At 39.1% G+C, this 15,852-nt stretch overlaps 1 protein-coding gene across 3 annotated transcripts in view; it reads right to left on the reverse strand.

Annotated features, from left to right (window-relative positions):
* Slco1b3 (solute carrier organic anion transporter family member 1B3) overlaps window positions 1-15,852 on the reverse strand; it is a 54,783-nt gene that overhangs the window by 13,565 nt on the left and 25,366 nt on the right. The window contains exons 7-12 of one of the 3 annotated variants that reach the window (XM_032905480.1): window positions 15,236-15,334; window positions 11,774-12,016; window positions 9,952-10,116; window positions 8,885-9,080; window positions 5,298-5,469; window positions 1,273-1,442 (exon numbers count right to left, since the gene is read on the reverse strand). In XM_032905480.1, coding sequence (XP_032761371.1) covers window positions 1,273-1,442; window positions 5,298-5,469; window positions 8,885-9,080; window positions 9,952-10,116; window positions 11,774-12,016; window positions 15,236-15,334 — 1,045 coding nt within the window. The remainder of the gene's footprint in view (window positions 1-1,272; window positions 1,443-5,297; window positions 5,470-8,884; window positions 9,081-9,951; window positions 10,117-11,773; window positions 12,017-15,235; window positions 15,335-15,852) is intronic. The other 2 variants (XM_032905482.1, XM_032905481.1) reach the window with 2 other exon arrangements.

A 15,852-nucleotide genomic window follows, 5' to 3' on the forward strand; every position in this document is an offset into this window, starting at 1 on the left:
CATTATCCTCATCTTCATAGCAACACTTTCTTTATAATGTCAGGATCATGGAGGGGAGAGGGGGCTTATGGACAGCAAACCGGGAAAGGGACTAACATTTGAAATGTAAATAAATATATCTAATTTTAAAATTATCATTTTAATGATAATTTGATTCATGACGGCCTTTGCTGTTATACTCTGGGATGTATGGCCACAAGAACTTATCTATTAACTTACCTTAGAATATTCTTCAAGAATAAGATCTTACATAAATATTTGACTAAAAACTGAAGAGCTCCACTCTTTTTTATACATTCATTTCTTAACCCTATAAGCTATTACAAGAGGTTGGATCAAAAGTTATTCCATGGGTAAATTAAAACTTTCAAATATTATTGCTATTTTAAAACTTAATATGATTTACTTTTGTTAATTTATGTCAGTGATTGTGTATGCCAGGTGTGTGCCCTCATAGCTTAGAAGATGGTGTCAGACCCCTTGGAGCTGGAGTTAGAGGTGATTGTAAGATAATTGAGGTGGGTGCTGAGAACTGAACTCGGACCCTCTGGGAGAATGGTAGGCACTGTTAATTGATACTCCATCTCTCCATCCTAGAAATATTACTTTTGACTGAAGTTTAAGCTTGTCAGGCTTCCAAATGTATTTCTTTCATTAACATAAATGATTCCTATGGCAGAATGGAACTGAACATAAAAGTTCTTCTAAACTTAAAGAGCGATACTTACAATTGGGACAATTCCTACTAACTCTATATTTTAAGTGTCTAGCTAAGACCTCACAGAATCTAGATTTCCTAATTAAAGAAACATATGCAATTTATTATTTATAGTATTGAACTAATGAAATAATCATGAGAATATGTCTTCTTATATAATTAAAATGGAACAAGATGTGAGCCTAGGTCCCAAATGTAAGACAATAGAAGTCAGTAAACATATTTATCATCTAATATACATGACTAATAAATAGGTCTTAACACTTTATACTCAGGATGAGGAGAAGTCTCCATCAGTAAATCTCTTGCCTTAGAAATGTTAAGATCAATGTGTAGGTCCCCAGAACTCATCCATGTTCCCATCTGTGGTCTGAGAGGTGAGCAGCAGATCCTTGAAAGTTCAGAGGCAGATAATCTGGCTTCCACAGTGGAGGTGGAAGGAGCTTGAAGACTGATTGCAAAGATAACTAACTGAGTTCTAACTGGTCACCCATACATACACTTCACATATGCACCCCACACAGAAACACACACATAGAAAAAAGTATACTCACTTCATCAGAATCAAGATAAAAGATGGACTTCCCATTGCAGTGAAAAAGGACACAGTGACTTGAAGAATTATATAAAAGTAATAGTTGGTTTTGCATTTGTCTCTTGGGCATTCACCCAAACGTGCTGAGTTGTTTCCAGAGCTGCTGATACAACTGCAGTCATAGAACTCCTAAAAGACAGTTTTTGAAATGTTACAGAATGTGTTTGCAAAACGTGACAGTGTTATACATATGTCCCATTATATATTTAAAGAGTGCTTCCATTCTAGCAAAAGTGTTTACTGTTTTTAAAACCTCTGAAAGCATTGTTGTTTAATAATCGAAAGATGAAATTTTGTCTGTATTTATTTCTGGGCAAAAAAATGAAATTTGCTCCTAATTCATAATCCATTTAAAATTCAAGATTATAAAACATAATTGAATAAATTAATGTCTACAACTATTCATAAGTTCTTCACTCAAACAATTTTTTTTCTCATAATTGTCTTCTCACTTTTTCTTTCTATATTGCTTTTATGTCCTTTATTTAAAAATTTCTGCTCTCTGCCAGGCACATGCCTTTAGGAAAAATTGTGTGGAGAATGAGGGCATTTGATAGTTTGACAGCAGGCAAAATCTGAAATGAGAACCAGCTTTATAAATGGATTGAGCCACACACAAATGGGGTGTGGTGAAAAGCATGATCATGCCAAGTGTGGTAATGCACATCTGTAATTCTGCACTTAAGAAGATGAGGCAGAGGGATCCTGAGTTCAGACAAAGACCAATTACAGAAATCCTGTCTCAAAACCATAACAACAGTAACTGTTTGTATACCCATATTTGTTTTAGGAAAAAATGAAAAAGGTTATTTCCCAACTATGTGAGATATCGAACAAATTATTGGTATGTGCAATGCCATAAGTAATTTCTATGCTTTGGAGTCAGCAGGTGACTTAGGATAACAAACAGTTCACAAGGAAAAGTGTGTTTTAAATGAAAAGGAAGGTGTCATGTCATGGTTTATAATAGGTGTATGTTAAAAGGATGCTAGATTATCTGAATAAAGAGCTACCTTCAGGAAACATGGAGTTGACACATGAAAATTGGGCAGTCGGGCAAGCATGAAGTCAGGACGGTTTCTTGAAAAGTCAAAAGTTCAGGGAGCCCAGGGTTAGAGTCACAAAAATCATAAAAATTGTAAGTTTTGTCTATATGATGATTTAAGATTCATCTTTATACAGATTTAATGCAATCTCCATCAAAATTTCAACTCAATACTTCACAGAGATAGAAAGAACAATTCTCAAATTTATCTGGAATAAGAAAAAAACCAGAATAGCAAAAACCTTTCTCAACAATAAAACAGGAAATCAACATCCCTGATCTCAAGTTCTACCACAGAGCAATCATGATTAAAAACCAAAACTGCATGGTATTGGTACACAGATAGGCAGATAGATCAATGAAATAGAATTGAAGACCCAGAAATGAACCCATACACCTTTGGTCACCTGATTTTTGACAAAGGAGCCAAAAACATCCAGTGAAAAAAAGACAGCATTTTCAACAAATGGTGCTGGTTCAACTGGCACCATTGGCAGTTGGCATGCAGAAGAATGCAAACTGACCCATTCTTATCTCCTCGTACAAAGCTCAAGTCTAAGTGAATGCAGGACCTCCACATAAAACCAAATATGATGGATCTAATTGAAGAAAAAGTGGGAAAGAACCTTGAACACATTGGCAAAGGGGAAATTTCCTGAATGGAGCACCAGTGACTTATGCCCTAAGATCAAGAATTGACAAATGGGACCTCATAAAATTGAAAAGCTTCTGTAAGGCAAAGAACATTGTCAATAGGACAAAGTGCAACCCCCAGATTGGGAAAAGATCTTTACCAACCCTACATCCATAGAGGGCTAAAATCCAAAATATATAAAGAACTTAAGAAGTTAGACCCTAGAGACCAAATAGCCCTATTAAAAATGGGGTACAGAGCTAAACAAAGAATTCTCAGCTGAGGAATATCAAATGGCTGAGAAGCACCTAAGGAAATGCTTAACATCCTTAGTCATCAGGGAAATGCAAATCAAAACAATTCTGAGATTCCATCTCACACCAGTCACAATGGCTAAGATCAAGAACTCAGGCGAAAGAAGAGGCTGGCAAGGACACGGAGAAAGAGGGACACTCCCTCTATTGTTGGTGGGATTGCAAACTGGCAAGGCCACTCTGGAAATCAGTCTGGTGGTTCCTCAGAAAACTGGAAGTAGTTCTACCTGAGGACCCAGCTATACCACTCCTTGGCATATACCCAAAAATGCTCCAACATATAACAAGGATGCATGCTCCACTATGTTCATAGCAGCCTTATTTATAATAGCCAGAAGCTGGAAAGAACCCAGATGCCCTTCAACAGAAGGATACAGAAGATGGGGTACATCTACACGATGGAGTACTATTCAGCTATTAAAAACAATGAGTTCAAAAAATTTGCAGACAAACAGAAGGAACTTGAAAATATCCTGAATGAGGTAACCCAGTCACAAAAAACCTACACATGGTATGCACTCACTGATAAGTGGATGTTAGCCAAAAAGAAGCTCAGAGTACGCACCATATAACTTGCAGACCATATAAACCCAAGAAGAAGACCACACCAAAATGTGAATGCTAAGATCCTAATCAGAATGCAGAAGAAAATGATCATGGGAGTAGAGGGAGGGAGAGATCTGGGAAGTAGAGAGGAAGGGAAGGGAAAAAGGGGACCAATTCAGATATGAGAGAAGATTAGAAGAAGTACAGAGGTGGGAAATTTGAAAGTAGGATAGTACCAGTGGGAGGAGGAGGAGGAGCTGTGGTAACCACTAGAAGGTCCCAGATGCCAGGGACCCAAGATGTTACCAGGACCCAAAAGAGAGGACATTAGCCAAAATATCCAACAAATTTGAGATAGAACCCAGTGGATAGGCACAATCATCAACTGAGGGATGAGGGCGCTCACCCACCTCAAAAATATCAATCCAGGATTGCTCCTGTCTAAAGGAAATTCAGAGACAAAGAGTGGAGCAGACTGAAGGAAAGTCCATCCAGAGACTGCCCCACCTAGGGACCCATTCCATTTGCAGACACCAAACTCAGACACTATTGCTGATGTCAAGAAGAGCTTGCTGACAGGCGCCTGATATAGCTGTCATTTGAGAGGCTCTGCCAGAGTCTGAACAATACACATGCAGATGCAGGCAGCCAACCATAGGACGGAGCATGGGGACCCCAATGGAGAAGTTACGACAAAGATTGAAGGTGCTGAATGGGGTCTGCAACCCTAAAGGAAGAACAACAATATCAACCAACCAGGTCCCCGAAGCACCCAGGAACTACACTGCCATCCAAAGAGTACACTTGGAGGCATCCATGGCTTCAGCTGGATATGTAACAGAGGATTGCCATATTGGGCATTACTGGGAGGGGAGCCCTTTGTTCCTGTGGAGGCTCCATGACCCAGTTTAGGGGAATGCTAGGGTATTGAGACAGGAGTTGGGGGAGGGTGGGAGAGCATGCTCGTAGAGGCTCCGGGATAGGGGAGAGGGGATAGGGTGTTTGTGGTGGGGAAACTAGGAAGGGGGATAACACTTGAAATGTCAATAAATAACCAATAAAAATGAAAAAAATTAAAAACAACCCTCCCCCCAAAGAGATTCATCTTTAGCATCTGAGGTATAAAGTCGTTAGTTATGACAGTTAGATGCTTATATCATAAACGTTTTTAAAACCCTAACTACATCAAGGTTACAAACTACAAAAGGCAATATTCTAAGTCTCAAAAATGAAAAACTGGAAGCGAAGTAATCTCAAAATTAAATTCAGGGAACAGAAAAATCTGATGGTTCAAAGCAGAAGTTCATATGAAGTTTGCTAACCTCCCAGTGTAAATTATATAGGAACTTATTTTTGTATCTTAGCTCTACAAAGATGTGATGAGTATGAAATTGAATGTGAAGTTATGAACAAGGAGAAGTGAGAAAATGAAAACTTATACTCACTGTGTTATTCGGCTTCTTATCACCACGAAAAGATTTGCATCCTGCCAGACAAGGTGAAATGTAAGTGACTCCATTTCCCCCACAGATGGGTTCCCATTGATTTTTATCACAACTGCAGTCCGAGTTACAATAAGAAAGTGGTACATCTATGTGAGAGTCCACTGGGTTCATTCTGGAGATATATGGTAGATAGACACAAGTCAAAGAGAGACAGAGAATAAAGGATGGAGGGCAGGGCATAGCAAGGAGGGGAAGGGAAGGGAGGGGATGGAGGGAGGGAGGACGGGAGGAAAAGGAAGGGAAAAGAAGAAAAATGGTCATGAGTTAGAATACTCTGATATTGGGAGAATTGATTAGAGACTGGTGCATGTTACTGGTGTGAGAGCCTTGTTAAATTTCTAGCTATAGCTAGGAGATAATAAGGGTTCTGCACAGCTTTAGGAAGATGAAGTGCCAGGAATACCTTTTATTATGTGATAAGAGTAGAAAAGAAAGGGCACATTACACCTGAGGTATCAGGATGTCTAATTACAATGGAGAGTAGCAGAGTCAATTCACAAAGAATGAAAATCAAGTTCTGAGTGAGGGATTGGTCCCTTGTACAGGTATTTGTTTACATGGATGCTAGATAAAACTTCCTCAGCCATGGCTGTGAATGTTGTCTACTCACGACCTATCCAAGAATGCTGTGGGTAAGACTGAGAGTTTGGTAATCTAAATCTTCAAACTTAAGTCATGAGAGTCAGTGAGATAATGTCCAGGCCTTGCTGGTTACAAAAACTGTATGTCTGTCCAGGGGCAACAGAGGTAGACATAACCAATGGCATGGTCCACATCACACAGTTCTTCTTTAAATGAGAAATGTTTTTTTTTATGAAGTCATTGTTTTTGATAGCTGAGTAGTACTCCATTGTGCAGATGTACCACATTTTCTCTGTCCATTCCCCTGTTGAAGGGCATCTGGGCTCTTTTCCAGCTTCTGGCTATTATAAATAAGGCTGCTATAAATATAGTGGAGCATGTGTCTTTGATGTATGTTGGAGCACCTTTTCGGTATATGCCCAGAAAAGGTATAGCTGTGTCCTCAGGTAGTGGAATGTCCAATTTTCTGAGGAAAATCCAGACTGATTTCCAGAATGGTTGTACCAGTTTGCAATCCCACCAACAATAGAGTGTTCCTCTTTCTCCACATCCTCGACAGCATCTGCTGTCACCTGAGTTTTTGACCTTAGCTATTCAGACTGATGTGAAGTGGAATCTCAGGGTCCTTTTGATTTGCACTTCCCTGATGACTAAGGATGTTAAGCATTTCCTTAGGTGCTTCTCAGCCATTTGATAATCCTCAGCTGAGAATTCTTTGTTTAGCTCGGTATTCCATTTTTAATAGGGTTATTTGGCTCTCTGGAGTCTAACTTCTTGAGTTCTTTGTATATTTTGGATATTAGCCCTCTATCAGATGTAGGATTGGCATAGATCTTTTCCCAATCTTTTGGTTGCCATTTTGTCCTAATGACAGTGTCCTTTGCCTTACAGAAGCTTTGCAGTTTTATGAGGTCTGATTTGTCGATTCTTGATCTTAGAGCATAAGCCATTGTTTTTTTGTACAGGAAATTTTCCCCAGGGCCCATGTGATAGAGACTCTTCCCCACTTTCTCTTCTATTAGCTTGAGTGCTGTTTAATGTGGAGGTCCTTGATCCACTTGTACTTAAGCTTTGTACAGGGCAAGAAGAATGGGTCAATTTGCATTCTTCTACATGCTGACCTCCTGTTGAACCAGCACCATTTGTTGAAAATGCTATCTTTTTTCCATTGGATGGTTTTAGCTTCTTTGTCAAAATCAAGTGACTATAGGTGTGTGGGCTCATTTCTGGGTCTTCAATTCTGTTCCACTGATCTACCTGCCTCTCTCTCTACCAATACCATGCAGTTTTTATCACTATTGCTCTGTAATACTGCTTGAAGTTAGGGATGGTGATTCCCTCAGAAGTCTGTTTATTGTTGAGGATAGTTTTCGCTATCCTGGGTTTTTTGTTATTCCAAATGAATTTGCATATCACTCTTTCTAATTCTATGAAGAATTGAGTTGGAATTTTGATGGAAATTGCATTGAATCTGCCAATCCATGAGCATGGGAGAGAGGTCTTTTCATCTTCTGAGATCTTCTTAAATTTCTTTCTTCAGAGACTTGAAGTTCTTGTCACACAGATCTTTCACTTGCTTGGTTAGAGTCACACTGCAGTATTTTATGTTATTCTTGACTATCATGCATGAAGGGTGTCATTTTCCTAATTTCTTTCTCAGCCTTTGAGTAGAGGAAGGCTACTGATCGGTGTGAGTTCATTTTATACCCAGTCACTTTGCTAAAGTTGTGTATCAGGCTTAGTAGTTCTCTGGTGGAACTTTTGAGGTTACTTAAGTATATTATCATATTATCTGCAAATAGTGATATTTTGACCTTTTCTTTTCTAATTTGTATCCCTTTGACCTCCTTATGTTGTCTGATTTCTCTGGCTTGGACTTCAAGTACTATATTGAATAAGTAGGGAGCGAGTGGGCAGCCTTGTCCAGTTCCAGTGACTTTATGAAATTCATAGGCAAATGGATTGAACTAGAAATTATCATCCTGAGTGAGGTAACCGAATCACAGAAAAATACACATGGTATGCACTCACCGTTAAGTGGCTATTAGCCCAAAAGTTTGAACTACCCATGATATAACCCACAGACTACATGAAGCTCAAGAAGGACGACCAAAGTGCTGATGCTTCACTCCTTCTTAAAAGGGGGAACAAAAATATTCATTGGAGGGGATATGGAGGCAAAATATGGAGCAGAGACTGAAGGAAGGGCCATTCAGAGCCTGCCGCACATGTAGCCCATACATATACAACCACCAAAAATGGATAAGGTTGATGAAGCTAAGAAGTACATGCTGACAGGAACCAGATATAGATATCTACTGACAGGCACAGCCAGAGCATGTCAAATACAGAGGCGAATGCTAGCAGCAAACTATTGAACTGAGAATGGGACCCAGTTGGGGAATTAGAGAAAGGATTGAAAGAGCTGAAGGAGCTTGCAACCCCATAAAAACAACAATGCCAACCAACCAGAGCTCCCAGGGACTAAACCACTACCCAAAGACTATACACGGACTGACCCATGGCTCTAACTGCATATGTAGCAGAGGATGGCCTTGTTGGACACCAAAGGAAGGAGAAGCCCTTTAGACCTGCCAAGGTTGGAACCCCCAGTTTAGGGTAATGTCAGGGTGGGGTGAGAAGGAGGGTGGATGGGGAGGGGAACATCCTTATAAAGAAGGGGAGGGGAGGAGATAGGGGTCTTATGGACAGGAAACCGGGAAAGGGAATAACATTTGAAATGTAAATAAAAATATATCCAATAAATTAAAAAAAAAAACCCTGCTCTTGGGATATCTTAAACAGTGATTGTTTGGGGAATGTATAAATCATGATCCTAAGTAACTGAACATTTAATGGAAACTGTTTTCAGCCTACTGTTCTCTCACTTAGGATTCTGATTGGAGTTAACACACCATGCTGTTGATAAAATAATATATACAAACCCATCGTAGGTCAAGGTTAGGCCAGCAAATGGCTTGTTTTCACAGAGTAGAGGAAAATATAAGAACTGCAACGCATAGGCCACCGAGGAGGTGAAAAATACAAACTTGGCGATTCCAACCGATGTCAATTTGAATTTTTTAACAATATATCCTCCTAAAAACATTGCAGTTGCCATAGTAGGTATGGTTATAATTCCTGGAAATAGGAGAAAAACCTTGTAATTAAATAAGAAGGCCTCATTTCCTAGTAACAGATGTTAGACATTGCCTTTGAGTAGATAAATTTTATGAGGGACACCTGACCATAGAAAATAATGACAATGGACCAAGCCTTATAGTCTAAAACTGTTTTGTTTTGTTTTTTTTTTAAATTTGGGATCATTTCATTTTTATGTATGTGTGTGTGTATATATATATATATATGTGTGTGTGTGTGTGTGTGTGTGTGTGTGTGTGTGTGCATGTGTGTGTTTGTGTGTGTGTGTGTGTGTGTGTGTCTGTGTGTGTGTGTGTGTGTGTGTGAATGGGTGGGGTGTATGTGGGTGCAGCTGTCCAGGGGACATCCTCAGAAGTGCACCACCTGTCAGGTCCAGTGGGAACTCTGATCCTCCAAACTCCAAAAGGCAGTCCAAATATCCAGAAAAGGCCTCCACCCAGATTATAGGAAGACTTCTGATGATTAGGTAAAAACTTGTATTCTTTAGAAACTTGAGATTCCCCTCTACCAAAGGAGTCATTTCCCTTCTCAGTGGCAGAAAGAACAAATGAAGGCCAGTGGCGCCTATCACATAGCAGAGCTGGCCTCCAGGCTCCCTCTGCAGCCCAGGTACCTGTCACACATCACCAAGTTCATGCTTGTCTTAGCCTTTCTTACCTCCCTATAAACCTCCTCCAGCTTACCTGCTGTCTTGCTTCTTTCTCTTTCTGCTCTGGACCCCCAATATGTCTCTGGTCATTTTATTACTAATATCTACAATAAAAATCATTCCCTAAACCAAACCACTGAGCAGTCATATCCTCAGTTTATATATCATCTGTGAAGCAAACTATGAAGCAGTCTGTCTTACCTAACAAGAAGTTGGCCTGAGATGCTGTCCGGCCGAACTGCTGCTCTATGAACTTGAACAGGTAAGTAAAGGAGCCAATGAAGCTGCTGATTTGTAGCAACGTCAGTATCAAGAATATAACATATACTTCATTGGTAAGGATGCTTCTCAGAGACCTTAGAAAACCTTAAAACAACAAGAGTGAAGAAAATAGTGTAATACAACTTAAGCATTTCTTACATTCTAATCTACTTATTCTATGTATGATTTTAAATTATATGATACATAGTACAGACAGAGTGTACTCTGAAATCTTGCTATAAACAGATTCATGTATATAGTCAGTATTTTCCATAATTATATTATGTATTTGATTATTTTGGGTCATGAATTCTTTTGGTCCGTTCTGTTCTGTTGCTTGCTCTGTTCAGTGAATTCCTCACAGTCTTACTTTTTCATGCCTTTCAATCCATTTACCAGCAAATGCTTGGTTTTGAATCAGATACCCAGGAAATATGCTGAAACAGGAAACACGAATTCTGTATGCGATGTTCCCTTATTATTAGCACTGAATGATGAGATTATTATGTTAATTAATCAGTTTGTTAAGCAAATATTTAAATAATTGATGACCACAGGATTAAAAACACTGATGTTCAAAAACTATAAGCATGAATTTACCATGAGGATTCTAACACTTCGTACCTTAGAATGCAGATTTTCTATAAAACACTGCCTCAGCTAATATGTCAGCACTTAAGGCATCTGTCTAAAACGCTGCTCCAGCAAATACAACTAGTACCAGGAATAAAAATGAAGCAATGCCATGTTCTATCAACTCACTGGAGTTATCTTCTTGTGGTCAATATCAAGGTACTAATCTTGTTGAAAACTGAACTGTCCTCCATGATAAACCAAACAACATAGTTGGCACCAGCACAGGATGGTCCTTAGATTGGGGTGATGGAGTGAAGAAAGCAATCAAAGAAATTAAAAGAGAAATGTCTTGGGCCACATATGAGAACTTGTCCTTTGACTCCAAAGTAACCCTGAAAAGTTGTCAAGGGGTTATTTTTTTTAAGATTTATTTATTATATATAAGTACACTGTAGCTGTCTTCAGACACCAGAAGAGGGCATCAGATCTCATTACAGATAGTTGTGAGCCACCATATGGTTTTTGGGATTTGAACTCAGGACCTTTGAAAGAACAGTCAGTGTTCTTAACCGCTGAGCCATCTCTCCAGTCCTAGGGGTTATGTTTTTGTTGTAGTTATTTGTAGTGTTGTTGACAAAAGCAACTCAGGAAAGGAAAGGTGTGATGTGGTTCTCAGTTTAAGGGCACACAGAATCACAGATGTCATGATAATGGCTGAGGTAGCTGGTCATGTAACATCGACAGTCAGGAAGCAGAGAGAGATGAGTACTCAGCCTGCTCTCTCCTTTTCATTCAGTTTAAAACCCAAGCAAATTGAATGGTGGTACCCACACTCAGTTGGGATCTTCCCATTTCTGTTAACCTAATCTCAAAAGTTCCTCCCCCTACACAATGCCTGACTGCCATCCTGCCTGTCACGATGATTCCTGGCCTCTAACTCTTTCTAAATATGAGTTGCCAAATGCAATGCATTCCGTTATAAGCTACCTTGGTCACGGTATCTCTTCATGGCAGTAGAAAAGTAACAAAGGTAGGGAATGTCAATTTTAATGGGAAATGTAGAAAGAGTTAAGAAAAGTTGAGTCCAGGGTAAAGCTCAATAGATTAAGTTGGACACATTGTTTGAAATATTCCAAGATTTCAATGGGATTAATCTCTGCTCATTGACTGACTATGGAATTCTTACCAGTCATGTTGGAAGGAGCTTGTTCCTCTTGCTTTGTTAAATTAGTCATGTGTTTCTTCTCCTCATCTGTTTTGGGTGCATGAAGAGATACTGAATTTTTCCTTTCCTCCTGTGACCTCTTTGGAATTTTGGGCAGAAAAAAGAAGGGTATGGAAGAAGTAATGCATAATAGTCCATTCACAATGAAGCTGAGCCACCAGGCACCAACCCAACGAGCATCATTAGGAGTTATTCGGACACTGTCTGGAATGAATAATTAGAACAGGACTTTCAGAAATCATACTGAAAGTCAATGTTGGTAAGACCACTGGCTTCCATAGATAGAAAAACTAAACAATATTTCATCAGTTCTAAAATGTAATTTTCTTTTGTTAGTGGTTTGTCAACTTAGAAATAGGGATGGGTCAATCATTTGATGACATCTTACAATGACATCTTACAATTTCTGTTGTCAAGAACCAGCCATGTATATTATATACAGACTCCATTGCAACTGCAGAATTGTCAACACTATGTATTCAACAAATAATAGGATTAGATTTGTGGCTTTTAGTATGGAGAAAACAAGGCTAGGGAGATGGCTCAGTGCCCAGAAACAGTTTCTGTAGAATCACAAGGTCCTGGAATAGAATCAGTAGGATCCACATAAAGAGTGAAGTATGGCTAGAAGTGCCGGAGAATGTCTTGGACTCCTAGGTCATCAGATTTCAAGATGACTTAGAAAGCAGGGCAAGAAGGCATGAGTATTCACTATCATCTGAAAATGGCTGTTCGTATCCACTGCTGAGGTCAGGATAGCACCAGAGGGGAGGTTAACGTTGTTCTAAGAAATGGGAGGAGCTCCAGTCTTTCTCTTCTAGTTGCTGAATACGCAGCCCTATAACTGCAGAGAAAGGAAATGCTGAGGAACACAGTGAAAGTCTGAGTTTAAAAGAAACCCAGAAAAGAAGGATTTTCAACCTGAGGCATTGGTTGCCATTCCTCCTTCAACTGTATTTTCCTCTGCGGTGTGAAGAGGGATCATATATTAATTCACACTCCTTTGAATGATGACTAACAGTTGATAATCATTAAATGATGAGGGACTTCCTAAAGATATCAAAACCTGTGAAATCTGACTGATGATGTGTTGGGAACCCTGACAGTCCTGTGGCTAATGAAGACACTGTAACAAGAACAACGAGAAAAGCCTTGCATTAGATGGCTCACTGGCATACTCAGTCTAGCACTCCGAGTACTCAGCCTAGTACTCAGAAAAGATATAGCTCTAGTTCTTCTCGAAATCTTTTTAAGTACTCATAAAGAGACACACCCAGACTCAATGAACATGTTAAGCACTACCCTGGCACTGACACTAGACATACAACTATATTCTTGATAACAGATGTAATCTAACCTTTGTTTTGAAATTGTTGAATATAACATTACAGCAAAAATCATCTTTCTATATTTCCAAAGAGCTGTCTGCAAATAAAATTATGAAAATTGTCTCACTTTTAGTACAGCAAGAATTAACTAAGGAGGCAAAACCAAAGAAATTTATTGTAGCCATTACTGAATAAGAGGTGCAAAACGATCTGAACATTCACTTGTAGCCATCTAATTCTCAAGAATTCTAATACAATACAGATAGTTATATCGAAATACAGCAGAACATTTCCAACTAACAACAAAACATCTTTCTCAGTTCTGTATGCTTTTTGAAAACAGGGATGAACTTAAAAGTGAATGAGAAGTAGTGGTTTGGTTAAGGGGTTGAATTGAAAATAATTGGAAGCATGTGCCAACTGTGATGTTAACTCTATTTTGGAAATAATAACTTAGAAGCCGTTGAGTCCTGATGAGATAGGGACTCTGATTTGTTCATACACCAACCACTTACATATTGAAACAGATTTCACTCTATGGCATCTAAAGAGATGATTATGCATTTGGTGGCCTCTGCTCCCTCAGGGAGTCAGTGAAGTATGGCATCTCATAAGAGGAGAACGTCCCGGTGAGTCTCAGAACGTTGCTAATGGAAACTAGAGCACAACCCTCCACTGGAAGACACAGGACTGGGAGATGAAAAGATTTTTAAGAGTCTCCCAACCAGTATTCATATTTACTGCAGGGAGTATAAATGACAGAAAGGTGGAGAGAGTCAGATTATAACAATTAAGGTGATCACAGAATACCATGTGTCTAGGCCTGAAGAGCCTGGCTGCAACACTGAACTCTGGTCTGAAATCACTCTAGGTTTGTAAGCCCTCGTCAGACTTCTGTATTTGAATTGTTCTAGAAATGTGACAAAAGAATAAGTCTGGGCTGTTGTCAGATTAAGTAGAAGGAAGGTTATGTGATGACTCAGTTAACTAATTAAGGTTAAAATATTCACTAAGAGAAAGACTATAGAAAGCAACACACATTTTGAGAGAGATACTGTGAGCTCTGTATCTGCCATGTTAAGTTTCAGGTGTCCGTTTAGATATCTAAATATTGTTTTTAAAGAGTTGCCTGACTTTGCTTCATGAGATATTGAAAACAGATTACCTCTGAGAAGTGGATGGGAGGGGGGAAAGGAAATGTCTTCCAAATTCAGATTTCTTTTCAAGATAATTGTCTATGAAGAGAAATAGGAAAGCAAAACCAGCTACATGGTGGCTTGAAGACATCATATGTACAAAAAGCATGCAGAGACTGGAGAGTGCTCTGTGGTATAGAAAGGGTGGTGGAAGAAGGTTGAAGATAACCAGGGAGGGATCTGGTGGAAGATTGATAGAATGAGATCTCGAAGATGCAAGATGAAGACATAATGCTTGGGGTGGGTCTCCAAGCATGAACTGAGGCTGGATATTATTTGTATGGACTTTGGGTGGGGGAGATGATACATGTGATATTTATTTGGGGGAAGGCTTGAAAATGAAACAGTTTCCACACTTGGGCCAGTTTCTTTGAAGTACAAAGGAATACTTGTTTTGAGAGAGGAGAATGGCCAGAAGGACAATCTAGTATTCATCCCCTCCTCTTCTAACTAATGGGGACCATATGTCAAGCTCTCTGTTAGGTCCAGAGAAAGTATCCAAATCAGGACACCTGATGGAGATGCTCAACCCCTCCAACCATTCTCTAACCCTTCAGCCTCAGAGCATCATTCAGAAGCATCAGTCTGTAATTCCTGCATTTCTAAATCTGATCTACCACCAAATGAAAGCACAGCTGATTCGACTCTATAACCACTTTGTTTTCTATCTGGTCATCTAAATTAAGCTTGTCCCCAATGCCCCATTTTATACTTACTTAAAGAAGCTTGACACAAGAGATGGAATTTGTTTTGTTAAAATTATGAACACATTCTCGCCACTTAAAATTTCTAAAACAAAACAATTAAGCAACTTTTGGAAGAGTTAAACCAGTAACCTGGAGGCATGGTAGTTGGCATTCGAAAGACAGCCTTCTGGTCTCTTTTCTGATTCTACTTACTCAGGTCTACATATCCAACGTCTACATATATCTTAGCAAACACAGATGACATGATAAAGCCAAGGATTGGTCCAACCATTGCTATAGTATGCAGAGTACCTGCAAATATTCAAAGTCATTCTATTAGAATCAAAGTGCACATAGATATCCTTCACACAACAAGTTTCGATTATATTCACCTTGTCCTAGCTGCATGCACACTTTCTTACCCAATCAAGTTTGCACCTTCTTGTTTTTTTTATTTGTTTGTTTGTTTTTAAATCTCATCAACTATAGTTTATATGCTCTTGTGTATGGCTGTCACAATAGCATGGTCAACCTATACAAGATCACACTGGTAGAAAAATCTTAATTACCGCCTCCCAGTATCTATCAATGCTCCTAGCTAGGGATGGGACTTTGTGCCTACCTCTCTTCTACATGCTGTGATTTCCTCTACCTTGAACTTGTAAATATATTTTTATATAGCACGTTTTAAAATGTAATGTTACACAATAAATTTCTTGAAATAATATTTTCAGAGGAATCTTAATTTATTTAGGAGGCTGGAGAGATATCTCAGTGGTTAAGACCAGCACTAGATGCTCTTCTGGCCAACTCGGGCACTGCATACATAT

Source organism: Rattus rattus, chromosome 6 (genome assembly GCF_011064425.1).
Source record: "Rattus rattus isolate New Zealand chromosome 6, Rrattus_CSIRO_v1, whole genome shotgun sequence".
Taxonomy (NCBI): Eukaryota; Metazoa; Chordata; class Mammalia; order Rodentia; family Muridae; genus Rattus; species Rattus rattus.